Source organism: Semicossyphus pulcher, unplaced genomic scaffold, assembly GCF_022749685.1.
Source record: "Semicossyphus pulcher isolate SPU_LCO1_2020_fin unplaced genomic scaffold, fSemPul1.0.p SCAF_18, whole genome shotgun sequence".
Taxonomy (NCBI): domain Eukaryota; kingdom Metazoa; phylum Chordata; class Actinopteri; order Labriformes; family Labridae; genus Semicossyphus; species Semicossyphus pulcher.
In genome coordinates, this window is record NW_027211691.1 from 5005139 (window position 1) to 5018334 (window position 13196).

Consider the following 13196-nt stretch of genomic DNA (forward strand, 5'->3'; position numbering starts at 1 on the left):
ATTCCTCACTTGTGATCTGAAATAGTGCTGGGACATCAGGTGCTTATGTTGCCCCACTAAGGCTAGTTAGATCTTGCAGAGTGTCTGAATCTCAACTTGGATGACTTTTGTTGTTTTTCCATGTTGGAGTGCAATGGATTGCAGCATAAAGCTAACATAACAACAACAGCATATCTTTGAAACCTATATAGAGTAAACTGAGCCACAATATATCTATGAAAGAATATTAGGGCCAGGCAACAAGCTTTTTTTAATAAGCTCCACTGCTGCAATAACAGTATTTCTGACAGCAAAAGGGCCCCACCTGCTGGCCTTTATAAGTATTACACCTTTCCTTCCCTCCAGGAATCTTATATGTCAGGATTAAGCTCTGAGCCTTTCATTGCTGTTTGTGGGGATTGGACCCAGTGTTGCTTTAAACACTGAAAATAGTGTTAGCACACCTTTAGAGCTCTGATTTCATAGATTTTCTTTCTGTCTAATGGTGTTTTGATCCTCTTATAGTCCAACAACAAAATGTGATTGAATTAAAGGAAAAACTGCCTGTATTGAATTAAGTAAATAGGAAATATTGCACTTTCAATGGAAATGGGGTTGAAGACATGCAAGATATATACTCCAATTGTCACTCAACTCCAGTCTCTGTCTCTACATCGAGTCCATCTCAACGTCTCTGGAAAATATCAGCGCTATGTTGGCCTATGTTTCATGTTATACTGACGCATTAAAACTCATGTTGTTAGAGTAACTTTCTGTATCAAGTCATTTTCTCACCTGCTTATGAAAGCAAAGAAAAGACTGGAACAATGATTAAACCTTCAGTGTTCACTACTTAGATGGTCTATTGCAGAATATCCAGCAGCTGAGTAACAGTTATTCAACAAAACACTAGGTGGCAACAAATCACCATATAAGTTTCAGGCTTTCTATTCAGGCTCACTAATAGTTTGTAATAAAAGTCAGGCTAATCTTATAGAAGTATTTGTTAAAGAAAGGTAGGTGTCCCTTTGCATTGGCTGATTGTCTTTTGTAGTTATCTTTTTTTTTTACTGGTATCTTAAAGTCCTATTTTTTTAACATTAAAGTGTAATTTGTGATCGACTGTCTCGCTGATCAACTGCAGAAATACAATGTCTTTTTTTGAGTATTTAATATTGTCTTCATCCATTACAAAGTGCCCAGAAGAGAATAATTAAAGGGCAGATTAAAGGGCAGCTAGAGTTACATTAAATGTCACACTGTTATTTGACTGTTTTTGTGTTTTACGTAAAACTACTAAAAGCCAGCTAAGACTGAATAAAATGTGTTGTTTGCTGCAACGTGTTCTCACTGCTCTCCTATAGTTTGTCTGTTGTGACGTCCACAGCATCATTGCCATGGGGAGAGCTATAGGAATGCTTGTTACAGAGTTTACGTTGTTTTTTGTTCTCTCCTCTGACTCTGTCCATTCTCCCGTGCGTGCATAGCTTTCATGTTATCCCTCTTTTACCATGCACACTGTAAAACATTGGCACACACTTATAAAAGGGAGTTTAAAGAGCCAGATTCCTTTTCCCTTAATCATTATTTACCCTTCACACAAACCACTTTGCCACAAAATCTGCTCTCTGTTATAATTAGCTATACCTGTGTGTATTAATTATTGTTAAGGAAAAAAATGTCAATCAAAATAAAAACTAAGACAGACATCATAATGAACAGTAGGATTTATTTGGCATTTTTGGTTGAAAGCAGGTACATGTGCTGCTGATATTCAGTGCGTTGTGTCACATTGTATGTAAAGTTTGGTTTCCAGGGGCAGCGGCGCAGCCAGGAGGTATCCTGGACTGTTTGGGGGGAAGGATCCGGAATCAGGCTGTTTGCTCTGTAAGGCCTGTTGTCTTTCCAGTAAAAACATTCCCTGCCGCGGGGGTGAGCGGAGCCTGCTGAGAGCCAGTAGTTTACCACACGCAGGGCGGATACAGAGCATCCTGCATCCTGGATGTTCAAAGCTGCTAAACCTCAGCCATGGAGACGCAACACAGGATTACAGGAGCTCCCAATGCCCCCCCCTTCCCCCTGCCAGGTTACATGTGTGGTTTGATTTGGTGTGGTACATAAACGACAACTTTAGGACTAACTTTGTGCATGATTTGGCTCAGCAGTCCGTGTTTTCCTTGGTTTGAAGAGCACGAAACATTAGAGAGGGACAGGTAATAGGTTAAACAGTCTTGTGATTTTATATAACACAATTTAGATCAAACATTATACATAAGACCAGCAATGACATTCATTTATAAAAAGAAGTTTAAAAAAATAACATTTACCTCTTAAAATGTTTTTCTACTTTTTTTTTTTAGTTTGAATTTAATTTACTTTTTCCAGAAAGTCAATTTTGCAAAGAATCTCATTAGGTTTTATATTGTCTGAGATAACTGAGAACAAATCTGATTATGCATATGTCCAAGTAATCGTTTTTTCGTTGCCTTACTTAAAAGCAGCAAAAAGTATATATTTGCGCAAAATAAAAACACTTCTACACTCCTGTATATGTGCCGTTGTAAAAGAATGGCTTGTCTGTCACACAGTGACCTACGACCTCAGGTGTCCACCTCTGGATCTTGGGCTTGCCGCCCTTGCCCTGCCTGACGATGACGGTGCTTTTGGATGCCAGTGAAGGGTCTTCGTCAAAGAAGTTGAATGGCCGGAGGAAGAAGCCCACAGCGTTGCCGGGAGTTGCTGTGTTGGGGATATCTTCCGAGTGAGGCACATGCAGGAAGCCCACCGTCACCCAGGCAACCAGGTCCTACACACAGGAGAGCAAACATTACATTAGAGCAGAGCAGGACACGTAACAGGTGGTTTTATCTGTTTTTACAGAGTAATAACATGAAAATGTCAGCATTTGTGAGTTACCATGATGGCGAGTGACTAGAACTGATGGATTTTAGGAAGAACAAATTTAAACCACTAGCATGACCTGTTAGAAAAACACCCCCATCCCCACCCCCACAACATAAGCCACATTTCCAAGAATCCATTTGAAACATCCCAGAGGAGGCTGCCATTAATAAATCGTGACTCCTTGCAGCAGTGAAAAAGGGACTGTGTGGGTAAAGTTACCTTCTCAAAAACCATGGAACAGAAATGGTAATGGAATTCTTTCTGATTAACATTTTCTGCTCTTGCTGACAATGCTCACTCACATTATGGTTGCCCAAAATTTTAACCGATTTATTGGTATGTATTTCCTATGCACACTCAGGGTCTTTGAAGTGGAGCAGAAGATTATGTTACTCTTTTACAGGGCTGTCTTAGAAAGTATCATAAGATAGGGCATTACAGCCTGGTATGGTAACTTAACAGTGCAGTTGAGGTCACAGATTGCTCGCCTGGTGCAGACTGCCATGAAGATTATGGAGGTCAAAAACCATCCATCCCTCCAGATGCTTTATGAGCAGTCTGTTATCAGGCAGGCGCAGAAAATTGTGTCAGACTCAACTCACATGCTACATCAAGAGTTCCAGCTTCTACCTTCTGGCAGAAGATTTAGGATCCCAAGGTGCAGGCTAAACCGCTATAAACGTTCATCTGTGCCAATGTCCATGAAACTCCTCAACTTATAACACAGGGCGATCATAAGGACAGTGCAATATGTTATATAGGGGTAGTGTAATAGTGCAATTTGACACAAGAACAGTGCAATACGTTGGGACATGCATGTGCCACCTGTGTATGTGGACGGATGTATGTGCTGGTTATCAATTTCTGTGAAATTGTTTCCTTGTTTGGCACAACTGTGCTGAACTGTGAACTGTGACTTTTGTGTAATTTTAGCTTGTAAACTGCATCTGGATGGAGTCCAGGAAAACTGTTACAATAAAAGACAATAAAAGTATATCAAATCTAATCTAATCTAATCTAATCCAATCCAAATGTAATTATATCCGTAATGTCTAAACTGAGCTTCTTGTGAGGTTACACCAGAGCCTCTCTGAAAGGCTTAACATTTCCAAGTAGCAAACAGCCTCCTTCCTTTATTTAAAATGTTATAATAGAAATAAAGATATTACACATTATTACTGAATGTATTAATAATGTAAAATCTACTTGATTATCATCCAAGTATGGTGGACATGACGTCACCTCCTGCATAGCAAGAACTTGCAGCATTGATATTAACAAAACCCAGTTGGATTCGAATACTTGAACAGAACTGAAGGCTATAAAGTCCAAAAAACAACAGAGGGGCAAGAGACAATGTGGCTCATGCTGACTGCACCACACCTGATATTCAAACAGTTGTGGCGTTGGCAGTGTGAAGTAGCAGGCCTACTGGGGAATCTTGGTTTGGTACATAGTGGGTCATGGTCTGTAAAGTTTGGGAAGCTTTAGTCAAGATTGATGTTCACTCCTGTACCTGGCTGACTATGTCTTCATCGTTTCGGATGAAGTCCTCAAAGGAAACGACAGGTTCCCAGGGGTTATTCTGGGTGTACATGCTGCTGCTGGTGGCTTCACTATCTTTATGACGGGTCACAGCCAGAGGATACCTGCGGAGAGAGTTAAGCAGTCAGTCGGTTGTTGATATTAGCTCTCACAAAGTTAATTCATTAGTCATTACAAGTGTTCCCTTTGTTTTTTTTACAATCCAACAGAGCTTCTATTTTTGAACACAGTGACTTCCCCCGGGTTGTTTGGGAACACGAGCAGTTTTCTTGAGTCAACTTTAAGAGCAAACATTTTACTTAGATAGCCCAGCTTTGATTGTCTACAAACAGGTGACAGATAAGATGACAACAGAGTTGTTTGACTGTTTTTGTTCAACCCTTGTTGACTCCCAAAACCATTACTCAATGACCCAATTTAGAACCAAATCCAGAGATTAACCTCTTCAACTCCACTGATCCTCATTGGGTCGATCAATACTTTAACATGTTATGTTTCCAAACTTTGCTCAAATTCGCAGCACTAATACCCTAAAGGTTGATCCCGATGTGTCTAAAGACATGAAAATACCTGAAATTTGGGGGTAATGTGCATAAGATGATGGAAAAGACAGTGGGACTTGAGGCAACCATAAAAAGGGCATATTGGGTAAAAATATTTGGTGTTTACTTCATAAGGAAACAATTTAATTACCTTGACCAACTGATGCCATTTTCCTCCCTCCAGCCTCTTGGAAGGACAGAGTGGGCATGTGAGTTGAACTGAATTCGGTAACCCTTCTGGTGCCCCCATTTGTTCTTCTCACTGGGGTTGTAAAAGTGCACATAGCGGGGGAACTTCTTGCCAAAGCGGAAGGCAGCAGATCGCTCCGTCTTGTGCTCTGTCCTGTGGAGTTTGGACTGGACGATGAAATGCTCCGGGCTCCAGGGATTTGTGAAGTTGACGAACTTAAGGTCTATTGACTCAAAGCTGTTCGCTCGACCTGTTTAAGAGTAAATACAAAGAGTTGTAAGTGTCAGTGTGTTGAAACACTATAAATTCACCATTGCATTGCTAATTCTTTCGGACTTAAGCTAAATACAAGACTTTAGACTAAACACACTTTTAAGGGTTGCTGAAGCGTCAGGTAGGCTTCATAAGATCATATTATTGACTTATGCATGGCACAGCTTTGATCAGACATTTCAACAGAACACATTAGCACAGGCTTGTTGAGCCAAGACGCCCTTTCTTTATGACAGGGTAAAGTCCACAACGCTATTGTACCTGGACTGGCATCAATAAAAGACTTAGTCATAACTAGGTTTCTGTGTGCCCTTTCATTTCATTAACCGCGTTCAAACCCCTTTAAAATCCCTTGTTATTGAAAGGTGGTTTACATACAAATTTCTCTTGCCTTTCCTTAAAATACACAGTATAAACAACTGATTTTAAGATTGGTGTAAGAAGGAAAAATAAGGTGCCACTTTTCTTAAAGGACCACATTGGGTTGTACCTGTAACCCATTGTGTTCTCATTAAAGTCTGACCCATTATCCCACCCATACTTTCCACTATGCTATATTAAGACTTATTTTTCTGATATAAATTGTAAAGCATCCAAAACGACCACACTTTATTGGATATCTGAAACAGTTTCCATTGATCTTGATATTTGCCTTTTATGCAGTCATTCAGTGGTCAAAAAATGTCTTTGAAACGGCCCTAAATATATTATTATAGACTGTATCAAAGAGGTGGATGTTTAGCGACTTTGACGCCACCCATTGGTTTGTGTGCTACCAACTTGAAGCTTACAGTTTGGCAATTTGGCCGTTGCTGTTTTTTTTTAGAGCCAGAAGTAACCCTATATGGGTAGCCCTGGTAGAAACTTTATTATCCCAGGTAGGCCTAAGCATACATAGAGTCATCATCTCTGGGAATTTAATTTTCACAGCACATCATGCTGTGTTGAAGATGACTTGAAACTAGCAACTGTGGCAGTAAAATCAATTGGAAAGTGTTTACTAAGCCAGAAAGTCTCGTTGAAAGCATGGTCATTATATCATCTACTTTCATACAATCAGACTTTCTTTGCCACCCGTTTAGTGAGCCCCTGCTTAGAAAGTCGGGTTCTGTATTGGCCTCACTTTTGAAACCCAAACTTTATCCATTTCCTAAATTCAGTTTATGGTTATTGTACCAATATACTCACCAGCAATGTCCAGATCCACCTTATAATGGATGAGATGCGTGTGCAGGTTACCCAGCACATAGTTGTACACTTTGGTACCATAGTGAAGTCCGTTCAATGTAAAGAAAGTAGCGTGGATGTATCCTGTAGCGCTGACCTTTACTTCCACCACCCCATTCTGGTAGAAGAGGAAGTCCCAGATGTAATCGTAGTTGTAAACTGTCGAGGTTGTCCGCAACACCAGCACATTGTTTTCCAGCCCTCCATAGAAGTGGTATCCCCCCTGATAGTTGGAGTTGAAATGTCTTCTTAAAGGCATGGCAGTGTTCATCTCAAAAATACAGAGTGCATTTCTGTGGTGCTGAGGTTTGTCTGTGTCAAAGTAGTGGTGAAGGTCAACAAAATGGGCAATTTCTGGACAGTCGATTCCAGGTGCCAGCTCGTAGGTTGAGGCGCCCATCGCCCAGCCAGCATCGATGTACTTTGTTTGCATGCCAGCGGGAGTATCACCGGAGTAGAAAGCAATAGCTTCTTGGAGGCTGATCTCATAGGCAATCCTTTCTCCATTAAATCGGAGGTCAAAGACCTGAAGCCCAGCTGATGAGCGGACTCGGTAGGCAAAAGACCATCCAGCATATTCGACAAAATTTCGGTCAGTGTGATAGCGAGGTCCCTGGGGCTCCACAAGCTTCGGCCCGTGGATATCGGAGGGTGTGTTGCTCTGACCCCGAGGTATATAGGTGGAGAAGAGGTCATTATCGTCATGTTCGGGCAGTTTTACTTTCTCCACGCCTCCTGATTCATATTTTTCTACCAGTTCCTCAACACTGTCAAAGTACATGCTGTTGTACCAGACCTTCTCGACAGTCCACTTTTCTGGATTCACGTCCTGGTGGTTGATCAGTACCTCAAACCCAACTGGGTGGATGAAAAAACCCTCCACCATCTTCTGCAACATGATCCAGGTTCTCCTCTCACCTGGACCCAGCCCACGGGGGGCTATGTCAGAGAATGTCATGCAACGGTCAGAGCAGTTGCTGAAAGAAAACCCTCCTGTGGTCTCATACAGGAGTTTGTAAGCTTTGGTTGCGATCTCCTCGAGTAAGTTCTCAATATGGTAATACTCTGACTGAGTAATAGGCCTTGACTCAAATGAAATAGGCTTATTCCCCTTGAACGTCTTGACTTCGTGGGAGTTTGGGGATGGCAGAGGACTTACAATGTACTCAGTGATGTTGGGTTTTGTCTGGTTCCCGAACTGGACGATCACACGGGCTTGGCGTGGGGGTTTGGCCTGTCCACGGTCCAGAGCTCTCAGGGCTTCATGCTTCCTTGGCAAATGCAGCTCTATCAGTAGAATGCTGTTCTTCTTCAGAGTCTTGCTACGAGCGTTAGTGAGCTCCAGCTCTGGAATACCATGCAGGTAGGCCCGGACAGCTTTTATCTCACGTACTGTGAGGTCAGCAAACATGGGGGCACCATGATGAGCCCAGTCTCTTGCTCTGGAACCACCACAAGCAGCCAAGCAGACCAACTGCAGCAGACACAGAAGCCTCATAGCTGTAATATAATGAGAAAATTATTTCCAACATCAGTTTAGGGCATAAAGAAGAAGAATGGCATATGTTGAGTGAATTCCCTTGGTAATTTTTTTCTAACCTTTAAAATAAAAAATAAAAGAGCAAGTGTATCACATCTTGTATTGTTTTAAATATTGTGACTTGAACTTCAGAAAGGAAGGAAAGAAAGACCTATGATATTCTTTAAAAACTATTGTACAGCCTGTTTTGTATATTTACCCTTATTTGTCTTATTAGCTCAAGAATTAAAAAGAGGAAGAGAACTCTCGACTGGGCTCACCTTTCTTCCCTTCTTATCTTCCAAGCTGAATGTACAACGATATCAGCCTCCACTATGAAACACTCTCAGTCAACATCAGCCCTGTCTTCTGTTTTTATCTTTGTTCTCTCTTGGTTGCACACTTTCGAAATGTACCAAACTCTTGCATAATTTAAAAAGTCCCATCAGTTTCTCATTGCAATTTGCCAAATTCTTCCCATTGGATTGGATTTAGTTTCTGTGTAATTATATTGTGTTACACAATGTACTGACTTAAGAGTAGTTCAATGCTTCCTTAAGAAACTAAATAGACCAAGCTACTGTACCTTCAGTCGTTCTCCTGCTTCAAGCGCTCTGCAAAACAAGGTAAATCAGTCCAGTTCTCCTGTTTCAATAATGGAAGAAAAATACCTTAAGGAAAAGGATCTGTGAACTGTTGCTAAAATTTAACCTCCTTCTTTGGCAGTGACGGAGGCTGATTGGCCAGCTCAGGGTCGTAAACATGACGAAACAGGTGTGCTCTTAGATAATCCTGCACACGGAAGGCTACCTTTTTGTATGGCACCTTTTTAACAACAGGGCTAATCAATGTAAGACATAAAAGGCATTAGGGAAAAAAACAAGGCAATATAAACAGACAATGTAAAAACACATATATGAAAGATTTAAAATAAAGTACAAGCAATCTACAAAACTATTTTGGAGTGAGAGAAGTGTGGGGTTATGTGAAATAGATTTCTGACTGGAAGTATTTAAGAGGCTGCTTTTGAATGCAAAGGATTTGCACTTTTTGAGGAGGATTTAAAATGCATGATGTTGAATTTCTTTGAATAGTTTTACCTGACGGTAAATACAATGAATTTTGAATCTTTGAGTAGTATAAAAAAAAAAAGCTTTCACAATGGGGAAATCTCAGCAATCCAAAAGCTATACTATAATGTGTTAATTAATTCAAAATAAATAAGTCACATAGAATAAAGAGACTGTAAGCTAAAGGCCACCACCAGAGCTGCTCAAAGCTTCATAACAGCAGAAAACTGTGGACTGCTGCAGCATCACCAAATGGAAACTGTGTGTATTAAGCAGTACAGAATAATGCTTTTCCCATATCTCTTTTTTTACACAATTGTTTTAAATAAATAGCTTGCATTACATTTATTGTGACCAGAATGAAATATGCCCTTTGATTTGCTCTTAATGATCTTTGGCCCAATCCCAATCTCCACGCTCATTGACTTGTGAATTTGGTGGCTTAATGAACTTTATTGTCAAACCCCTGACAAATGTTCATAAATTGAAGTAGTATTTGAACAAAAAAACGAAAATGTAAACAAAGCAAGCATGGACAGTGACTGGAACCATATGCCACATTTATCTGTAAGTATTTTCTATTTACAGGGTTTACATAAAAATGTAGAATCTGTAGACGAGTGACTGGATTTTAGTCCGGGAAGTTGTCTGGTTTTCGTTTGTACTACAGTTGTAGTCCGAGAAATATTGACCAAACAATCGCGTATCAGCAGGCTTCTGCGTATGCTGGAAATGTAATCCGCCATCTGACAACGATTTAGCTTCTTATTAATCTCTTTAAACAGACATCTGCAACAAGTGCAGTTTATAATCTGTTCTACATCAAATTTTCAATTTGAGACAAATTGCCTTGACGCAGTGTCACAAAAGGCGTTCAGCGTTCAGATTTCCCAACTTCCTCGAATGCACCAGAAATGATCGAGCCTCCATTCAACAAACGTGCATTTTAAACGTTGTTTTCTTCTTCTCTTGAGGACAGACCTGACAAAGCTTACATTTTTACTTTTTACAAATCTGCATCATGATGTTGTTGTTTCGGCAAACGTAAGGCCCGTTAATTGCGTTTCTTCAGGTTCATACAGTTGAAGTTAGCCAGAGTGTAGCCTCTGTGTAACTTAAACTGCTATTGACAGTGAAACAGACTCACCAGAAACAGATGAACTGGCGCTCCTGCGCAGAATGTAATGAACAAAGAAATGATGCTGTTTATTTCGCTGGTATATATCTAAAGGGGCGAAATTCGCTTCACTGTTGATCTGAACACATGGTCGTTTCACAAGTTGCTAACTGGACTGTAAACAATGCAGGGCACGGAAAAGGAAATCTTGGCTGGAAGTCCTTTATCCAAACGCTGCTTAACCGGAATTCCCGACATGTTCACCATTGCTCACAGAGGCCATGTTGTCATCAGACTATAGCCAGCTGTAAGTAACAACTTAGGCTAGTAAATCACTTCTGTGGTTATTTATAGCACGATTTTTAAGTTTTCCACTAAAATATTTGCAAATTATTAACATTAATACCTTTCTGATATGTTGATAGTTTGTTAAAATGTATAAACACTGTAATGCAAAACACACAATAACATACTGGAGGTTGGCTTTTCCCATCCCCTATGTTTACACCATCTCAAGCCCTTATCAGCTCATGCACTGCACGCCTGTGGTTAGTAAAGTCCCTGAGGATTCAGTGCTTAGGCTTTAAGGTAACTGAATGAGGAACAAGTTGAAAACTGTCCGTCACTCCAGAAACACCCGAAACACAGTATCTGACCTGCATTTACTTTGATTTTATTTATTTTTTTATGGGTTATTTTTTATACTTTGAACTTCAAATATGTCAGGGTTGGGAGTGCAGGAGTAGGAGAGCAGGAGGGAAGAAGCCAATTGTGCAATACAATGATTTATTTTGCATTAGAAAGCTTACTGGCACGTATTGGTAGATAGGTAGACAGGCAGGCAAACTGGTCCAGGTTTACAAAAATGCTTTTTATCTGGAGTGAGTCTGATGAGGAGAGTGGAGACAGATGAAACTGTTTAACTGATTAAAACTGGGAACAGCTTTGTAGATGGAGAATGGGGGAAAGTAAATTAGTTGACGGGGGGATTAGGAGGACTGTGACAAAATATGTTTTTAAAATTATAAACACTAAAGCTGGAGTCATTTAAAGTCAGTATTTTCCCTTCATGCAATTCGTCAGTATAATCTTATGTAGTATGAAAAGGTTTGTTTGTCATCAGTAGCAGTCAGTCTGGCCTGTTGAAAATTGATAATTTTTTGTCTTTTCTCACACAATCACAAACTTCATATCCTGTTCAACCAGCTGCAGCTTGATGTAAAATGTCTGACACCTCAGGGTCGATTGAGACAGGTGTTGCATTTACCCTGTTGCTGCTTGCTAGCTCTGTTATATTATTAAATGTACATTTATGAGGAATCAGTTTGAATATCGACGTAGATGTTCAATAATCTACTCTTAGTTACATGTCTGTATTCATGTGCCCGGGCCGTAACCATTGTTTTAGAATACAGATGTCCAAGAAAGACATTATCTTAGGCTTGGAGATAAATTCTAAAAAGAATATTAGATTTTAATTTATTTTTTTAATTTTAATTTATTTTATTTTGCTAATGTTAGCTGCATTTTTATGGGGTTTTTTTGGCTGCCATTGACCTTGCAACTTGCACTAGACCTTTTTACATGACAACAATGATCTGCTGTTATGCCGCCTTTGCCAATTTACATTGGATCAAGCAACACCGGCATTAAGCCGCCCCATTTTGTGTGTTTACATAGCGTCTCGGTGTTGCGGAAGCAAAATGTGCGCGAGGTGTACCAAAGCATGATGACAGTAAAGCCTCACAGAGTCACTAGCATGGCTGTAGACTTTAAATGTTGTTTCTTGTTGTCTGAATTTACAGTTAGGTTTATCTGCACATTGAAACTCTCTTCACACTCCTCTCTCCCCTCTTTTCATAAATGATGATGAAGAAGTGGTCTAGCAAAGTGACTCAGCTCATTGCTCTCTCTGTCAAGAAACACAAAGTCCCAAAGTTAGCAAAATAAACTTAGCCATGGAGGAAGAGTAAACTATGACACACTGTTAGAGCAAACCCATGTGATATCATAAGCTTCTCCTTTCTCTCCCCAGCGCTCATTCTAAGGTTGGGTGACAGCTGTGTTTGAGGCTCCTCTCGCTGGGGTCAGGAGGTCAGACTTGGGATATTGGTGAGTCTAAAAGCCCTCAGTCCCCATGTCTGTTTACACGCTTCATTGAATAAATGCCCCCATCATCCTTCCTGAGACGCCTCTCTTTACAGGATTAGGCTCTGACAAACATCTCTTTATTCAGAGGCTGAGACTCCACCACCCCCGCCATCACCTTCAGCCTCCTGTAATGTTTGACGGGGCGAGGTCAGAGGATGTATCCGTCACTGGTCCGGTGACCAATGCCTGCCCTCCCAGCTGTGACCTTACCTCCTGTGTCCAATGGCAGGAGGTTCAGATGCTACTGTACGACCCGCAAGTCGCCCCCTGCATTTAAAACCCTGCATCTGGGGCTCCGCTCCCCCTTAAGGCAAAGCGTCACTTCACTGAGGACTGTATCAAATACTGTTCAAGGACTTTTTATGGCAAAATCCAAAGATCTCCTGAAAGCACTTTAAAGGTAAGTACACCTTGTGTTTGTTGTAGAAGGAGGATGGTGTAGGAGGCTATAAGTATGTATTATAGTCCCATTATGAGCATGTAAACTTGTCTAAATGTTATTATTGATGGGAGGAAGTGTTTCTTCAGCTGCCAATAGTGTTTTATCTTTATTTTTTAATCTACAAGACGATATTTGTAATGGATATTTTGATGTTTAATTATAAATAATGGATGTACAAAATTTTGAATACAAACTTTTTTTGCAGGTTTTTAAGCACAAACACTCAGGATCAGGATA

The 13196-nt window shown here is 40.5% G+C and overlaps 1 protein-coding gene across 1 annotated transcript; it reads right to left on the reverse strand.

Moving 5' to 3' along the window:
• Positions 1–2515: 2515 nt before the first annotated feature.
• aoc1 (amine oxidase copper containing 1) lies at positions 2516–8158 on the reverse strand. Its single transcript, XM_069667771.1, has 4 exons — positions 6622–8158; positions 5122–5410; positions 4400–4532; positions 2516–2785 (listed from the first exon to the last, which is right to left on the reverse strand). The coding sequence occupies exons 1-4, from the start codon at positions 8156–8158 to the stop codon at positions 2516–2518; spliced, it is 2229 nt and encodes a 742-aa protein (XP_069523872.1).
• Positions 8159–13196: the final 5038 nt, after the last annotated feature.